This window comes from Asterias rubens, chromosome 10, assembly GCF_902459465.1.
Source record: "Asterias rubens chromosome 10, eAstRub1.3, whole genome shotgun sequence".
Taxonomy (NCBI): domain Eukaryota; kingdom Metazoa; phylum Echinodermata; class Asteroidea; order Forcipulatida; family Asteriidae; genus Asterias; species Asterias rubens.
The window spans coordinates 6,583,411-6,590,606 of NC_047071.1; the positions used below are offsets into that span (position 1 = coordinate 6,583,411).

Below are 7,196 nucleotides of genomic sequence, written 5' to 3' on the forward strand. Positions count from 1 at the left end.
AAACAACGCGCGATTTATGTAAACTTGGCGAGAAACAGGGCGCCCGCGCGCGGTCAAAATGCGTTCGTGGTGGCCCGAATTTTAAAAGTTTCCCTGTGAACTCATCAACGAAAACGTTAGAAAAACTGGCGGGAAAATAGTAGACTCATGAATATTTAACATCCAAACCGACCTACGTTAGCCAATCATCATTCCACGTAGCCGCTGTAACCGCAAAGGAATGCGCGCACGCGCAGCAAATACGTCATATGACGCGGTCATTATCTCCTCATGCATATGTATTTTTTTCTTCTTAAAAACAAAGTTATGACTCATCGACTTGGAGGCGGGTTTAAGAAGGCAGAGGTGGAGTCTAAGCTTTTTTAATGAATATGCATTAGTAGGGGCTTGTTCGATGTTTACGTTGTGATTTAATTTTCATTCACAAGTTACTGTGTTTAGATTTTACCGTCGTTTCAAAAATGGTGTAATTATGGTGGTAAAAATACGATTTTCATACTTATTTGGAGGATTTTTCATATATTTAAAAAACGGCTTTTTTGAGAGGGTATATAATCTATCATTTTGTGAACGAGGATGATTGCAACGATCCTGTCCGCCGTAGAACAGAGCTTAAATTTTTTTTTCAACTTAAAATTTGTTCATGAATATGCCATTTTTTGGCAGTTTTTTGACCAAAATAGTAATTTTATACGTAAATAGGATTGTTTAGATTTCCTTAAAGTCAATTTTTCAACCAGAACTCGGCACATTTGTCCAAGATTCTGTTCGTCCGGCAGTCTGTGCTTGGTGTGGTCAGTCATGGATTGCTCCATGGGTCAGTGCATGGTCAGCAACCAGCATGGGTGCCACCACACAACACAGCTTCCTTGAATGCATTGTAATCTGACACCGCGACCTCACGATGTATGCACAAAGGATTGGAAAAGATTATTAAGAAAACATGTGGAGAGAGGCTCAATTCTTTCACTTTCAGGTAATATTTGTCTGCTATTTAGTTTATTGAATACACCATACAAGTTTAATGACAATAAATGATGAAAGACCATGCACAATACTGACGTACAATAAATTATAATTCACCAATAATGTTATCAGTCGTCAAGATCATATAGTTGTTATACTAAACCTCGTTGCATTTTTAGTATTTTTTACATGTAAGAATAAACGACCCACGTGTGAGAAGCTGAAGGATCATGGAAGGAGAAAAAAACATGTTGATTGATCATAAAAACCATGTGGAAACGAACGGGATCTGTTTGTTGACATTTTTAAATACTGTTTTCGGTGAATTTAGGAAAGAATATACCCAATTGTACATACTGATATTTCTTCCAATTTTCATCATCTGATTGCATCTTTGTGGGGTAAAAAACCAGGTAAAAACTCATGTTGAGAAAAAAAAAGACCTGGAAAACCCTACAACTTAATTTTGAAACTTAGCGACAATCTATGATAATTATACGCTCAAACTAGATTATTGTTTTTGCACAAACAATTGACGTGTATTTTTATCTATGTTTAGAGAAATGCATACATATTGTTTTAAAATTGTATTTTTTCAAACAATTTTTTGTTTGGACTTATTTATTTCCTACAATATTTTGAAGCGAACTAGGTGGCCAATAAGTAGGCCTGTGCTGTTTTTAAAATTTTGACACACAAGGAAAGATCACTTCACATTCGCAATTTGTGTGATGTATATGAACCAGGATTTTAGTGTGTTTGACGAGCCAATTTTTAAATACCTGCTTTAATTATTTATGTTTGTCTATAGATGCTTATGAATTTCACAAATTAAGAAATTGTGAGTTCAGAAACAAGACAATTTGTTCTAGTCATTGTGAAATCAGCGGTTAGCTTGGTAGGATGGACCAACAACCATGAGATTGCAGGTCCTGCAATCTAACCACTGGACCACGGTGACATAATGTGACGTTCAATTGAAAATTAACCTCTCCCCCCACCCCCACCCCCTTCCCCCACCCTCCCCAGTTCAGTGGCCGTCAGCTTCTACAGATTGCGGTGAAAGAAAATACCTCTGAGGACAGCTATGTAGTGTTTACTTAATCACCTGGTAAGTGCATAAATAATAAATTGAGAACTAAATTAATCACTTACACTCTAAATTAATCTTGCCTAAAAGAATTCAATAAAAGTGAAAGAGCAATGCGGCTTAAACCCCAAAGATTAAGACCTGTACATTTTTAAATTATTATTTACACACCCTGAATTCCTATGAGTTTATGTACATTTTGTTAATAGGAGAAATACTTACACCTGTTTTTTGTACCACATTCTTGGGCATATAAGAGAAATACTTACGTTTGTTTACTTACACGTTTGTTTACTTACACGTTTCTTGTACCACAATTTTAGGCATTGTAAGCCACGGATGAAATTGAATTTGATCCTCAAATCTTTGGGATCATACGCTTAAAGATTAAGGGCCATTTACAAATTTGTAATTTACACATCATGAATTCATATGATTTTATGTAAAATTCTTCAAAAGGATACATACTTACACATGTTTCTTGTACCACAATCTTAGGCATATAAGCCGCGGATTAAATTGATTTTGACCCTCAAAAATATTGCGGCTCGTACACCAAAGATTAAGATGCATTTACAAATTTATAATTTACACATCATGAATTCGTATGATTTTATGTACATTTTAACAAAAGGATACATACTTACACCGTTTCTTGTACCACAATCTTAGGCATATAAGTCGCAGATTAAATTGATTTTGACCCTCAAAAATATTGCGGCTCGTACACCAAAGATTAAGGTACATTTACAAATATATTATTTACACATCATGAAAAAGTGACCAGTTCTTTATGGATTGAACCTTGGGATTTGGAAATTAATAAAATGAAATTATTTTGAAAAGGCAGCAGGTGGTGCATGGGCAGGGCTGGTCATGACCCAGTGAGTCCGGATGACAGACTGCAGAATGTCCACTTCTTCATGCAGTCCTCGGACGTCACGCCGGAGGGTGTTGAGATGGGCGTGGACCGACTCCCCTCCTTGCTCGCCGTGGAAGCCAAGACCGAAGTGCCACTGCCGCAGCCAGGAGATGACATGGTCCTCTAGTAGATGCATCTTCGGCGGCACACTCTCAGATGGAAAAGTGGCTCGAAAGTAAGCCAGGTAGTTCTTAATGTCCTGGCTTAATGCATCTACGGCTGGGCCATCCAGGACCGATGAAGTGTTAAACGTCCGGTGACAAGTGCCAAACAGCTGGAAGAGTTTGGCATACTTTGCAGCGACTGTTCTTGCTTCACCCACCAGGGAAGGACAAAGATCTCGGGTTTTGTTGACTACTGCGTCGGTTAGGAGTTTGATGTTTTCTTCCTGCATTATATATAAGATAGGTAAAATATTTTAGCTCTAAAATACTTATCAGTTATAATTGTTATTAGTCATACTTGTTATTTGTCACAATGTCTTATAAAATTTGTATACCTTGCAACATTTGTGGACATGATTGCCAACAAAACTCTTCCCATGGTAGGCTTGTCGCTGCACCCGGAAATCCTGGAGAACGATGTCAAGTTGCCCAGCTAGAGGACCTTGACCTGGCTTAAGTGCTGCCTTTTCTCGAAGATCCTTTGCCTCCGCCAACTGAACAAAATTAATAACATGGGCAATATAGTGAATAGAAATGATTGGGTTTTGGGTACTTTTTGTAGTGACACAAAACAATATCCACAGGTTTACATTAAACAACACGGTTTGAAGGTAGAAACCGTTGAAATATTACTTCTTAGGCAATGTATGATGTAAATGCAAAGATAACCTAAGTCTCCCAAGAAATAAATTTGTGTGACATCGGGAGATGAAATTTTTTTTAAGGAATATTGCAAGTAATATTTTAAGGAAAGATTTCTACCAGCAAACCCTCAGACAGTTTTACATTTTATGTTATGAAAACTTACCAGATGTTGTTGTTGCTTTCGCAGTGCAGTTGTTTCAGTGATGTAAGCTTGAAGATCTGCACTTCCCTCCACAGATGACATGATGGTGTCCGCAAGGTCTTCTTCTTTCTGACGGAATTCCTCATCCAAGGCCTCTGCCTGCAGATCTAGTTGCCGGGCCCTCTTCAACACGGAGACGACACTCTTGAAGCAGGAGCCAAGTGCTGGATTGTCTTCCTCGGTGCGATGTTCATCTTGCAACGCTAACACAGCCGCCACTTGCATGTCAAGGTCATGACATGCCCCTTCAAAGCTATTAAAATGCTTGAGGTATAACCCCAGACTGATGTGAAGTCCGGGGGGGCAAACCTGTAATAAGTAAGAAACAAACTAACTTGTAACTTCATTTGCATTGACGTGCATTGAATTAAAAAACAAAATTGTTATAAGCGCTAAATACAGTTAGCAAATTGTTTACCTGTGTCAGCGGGATCCTAAACATTGGCTCTCTGATCACGTTGTTGAAGAGTTTGGCCTTGGAGAGATTACTGCCATCATCGTTGAATCTGCGGAGGTCGTCGTCCAGGGTCTGTAGAGTCCTCTGCCTGGATGGTGTCCGTTCCTCCCGGGGCTGGCGCATGTCCTCTTTTGTGATGTCACAATAAAGACAGCAGTGTCGCCCTATTCAATACAAGAAAAAAATAAAATGAACATACGTCTACATTTTGCTTTTTTGAACTTCGAAAAACAAAACTGAATTTACCTGAAGCCCCGGTGATTCCATACACTCGGCAGAGATACTCATAGTCCCCGAACATGAAGAGTCTGATGTTGTGGCTCTTCCAAGTGCAGGACTGCAGCTCAGCAACTTGTTGACAGAAGCGCAGGAGACCAATCTTGAGGTTGTTGCTGGTATCACCTGCTGCGAAAGCACAAGCAACTACGGTGTGTCTAAGGGCATTGGGACGTCCAACGTTGGCGATCTGGAACATCTGTTTGAACGTCCCGCCTCCCTTGTCGCCTCCGATCTTGACCCAAACCTCGGTCTGTGGGATATTGCCCTCGTGCCAAGTTAGCTCGTTGTTCCTGTTGAGGAGAGGAGCAAATTTTAAGCATTCTATTCAATTATGTTCTTAAAAATTAATAATGAACTGTTTCAACTTTCCTATTTTTCTTACTTCTGGTAGGCATCTAGTTGCTGTCTAACTTTAGCGACAAGGGACTTCACAGCTACGCAGGGGGCTGGCTTGATGGTAACTCCTCCATTGACGTCGTCAGGGAATGAAAAGGGGAGGTTTTCAGCAATGATGTTGTCCGCCACGACGTCTCGTTGTTGATGACGCATGGCGTTTTCTCCTTCGGTGAGAATGTTGTACTCCCTCAACCATCTTTTCAATTTCCTGGTGCGCTTCCAAGAGACTCCCAGGTGAGCCTTCGCAGCAAGGAGCTGCATGTTGGGGATCCTGATGGTGTTGATCTTTAAGTCCCGCAACATGCCCTGCAGATCTTTTCGCAGGTGGCATAGCTTGAGTTCGTCTTTGTGCTGCTCCTTTGTTGCACCCTTGCTGAGAAGGTTACGGGTCTTGTCTAAAATCTCTGAGCGCCGTCGGATGGTTTTGGAGGAGGCAACCTCGCTGCTTTTCCGAGGAGTGGGGACACAAAGTGTCATGAGAGGCTTATTATGAGAAAAAAAAAGATACAAAATAATCAGCATCTCAAATCATTTTAAGAAATTCCTTGCATGGAGGTAAAAGGAAAAAAACACAAAGAAAATAGTTTTAAACTTAATAAATAATTTAATGCAACGCTTAAGTTGGGAAATAATTCAACTCACCAGACCACCGGTGCTGTACTGTGTGGTTAACCCGTCTGCAGATTGGGCGAGCTTGGTCTTCAAGATGTGTGCTCCGAGAGCCTCCATCTGAGGGGTTAACGGCGCAGTCAGGGGACGCAGCAACATCTGGGTGACTTCACTTTGAGTTGTGGATGGCTGAACGATTTTATCTGCAATTGAAACTGTAGGTGGGTTAACTGAACAAACATGGGTTGAAATTTCACCCACAGTTACATGGACCTTGCATGCTGTGCACTTCATAGCTGTACTAAAAAACAAATCAGCAAAATATCCTCGGGGGGCAGTGATGCTCTCGAAGTGCACTGGTACTTGACAGACTGGACATGGGGCGCTAGGTTCTCTGAAAGATTTATAGTGTGCTGTCAAGCACCCGGAACAAAACAGATGCATGCAAGGTGTCTCCAGGGCATTGTCAAGTAACTGGGTGCAAATTTTACATTCTATCAAGGCTGTACTTGACAATGGCTCAAAATTGGAAATCTTATCCCTGGAGACTGTGGGTGAGGGGGGGAGACTGCTAAAGTGCTCTACATATGCGGGGGTAATCCTAGGCCTGCCAACCCCTGTGCGTTTCTGCTTCTTTTTTCGACCAGCTGTGAGATGTTGGTGGACAGAATTTGTGCAAACAGTGCAGACACCTGTTCTTGGGTGGGGTGGCCAGGCGGGGGCAGCTTTCCTAGGCAAAAGAAACAGACAAGTATAACAAGAATGGCACATGTGAGGGGGGTGAGTGCTTTCTTCATCATGGGAGACGTCAACCTGAAATGTGCTAAGAATTTTGTCTCTGTATTTGGCACAACTCTTAGCACATTTCCCAGCCTTCGTGTCCAATGATGACAAGCACCGCCCCCCACACAGTCTACATAACCTTTTCAGAAAACTCTTATGTTCATCCATTTTGAATCTGTATTACAGAAAAGAAAAAAAAAACAGGAAAAACAAATTAATGTTAAAGTTTGAATTATATTAACAATAATTTAAAGTTAAAACTTAGATTTTGTTTATTGCACAAATTGTTTCTTTGACAATTTGTTTATTGCACAAATTGTTTCTTTGACAATGTGATTTAATTTTTAATGTTAAAAAATAATAATTATAATACAGATGAGGTTTTCCCTGACAGACCATTAAAAGTCGTTTAGGCCTATTAATTACACAAAAATAATTACACAATACAAATAGACAAAGATGTGTTTTTTTAAAAATGAACTACTGTTTTCCAAATTTGCACTGTCACAAAATTTTATTGTAGGCCTATGGATTGCATTTATTAATTAAACTCTCGCCTAGTTTACTTAGTTACTTGGTTATTATTAATGTTATTATGAAAAGACGGATGCTTTTAATAAAAAACAAACTTGGTTTGGCCAAGCCTGTTTGTTTGTTAATTATTTTCCTGAAGTCTGCTAGAA

At 39.9% G+C, this 7,196-nt stretch overlaps 1 protein-coding gene across 1 annotated transcript; it reads right to left on the bottom strand.

Annotated features, from left to right (window-relative positions):
- Positions 1-2,258: 2,258 nt before the first annotated feature.
- LOC117296056 lies at positions 2,259-6,703 on the bottom strand. Its single transcript, XM_033778921.1, has 7 exons — positions 5,764-6,703; positions 5,108-5,604; positions 4,693-5,015; positions 4,408-4,610; positions 3,951-4,298; positions 3,478-3,636; positions 2,259-3,366 (listed from the first exon to the last, which is right to left on the bottom strand). The coding sequence occupies exons 1-7, from the start codon at positions 6,679-6,681 to the stop codon at positions 2,890-2,892; spliced, it is 2,925 nt and encodes a 974-aa protein (XP_033634812.1). The 5' UTR covers positions 6,682-6,703; the 3' UTR covers positions 2,259-2,889.
- Positions 6,704-7,196: the final 493 nt, after the last annotated feature.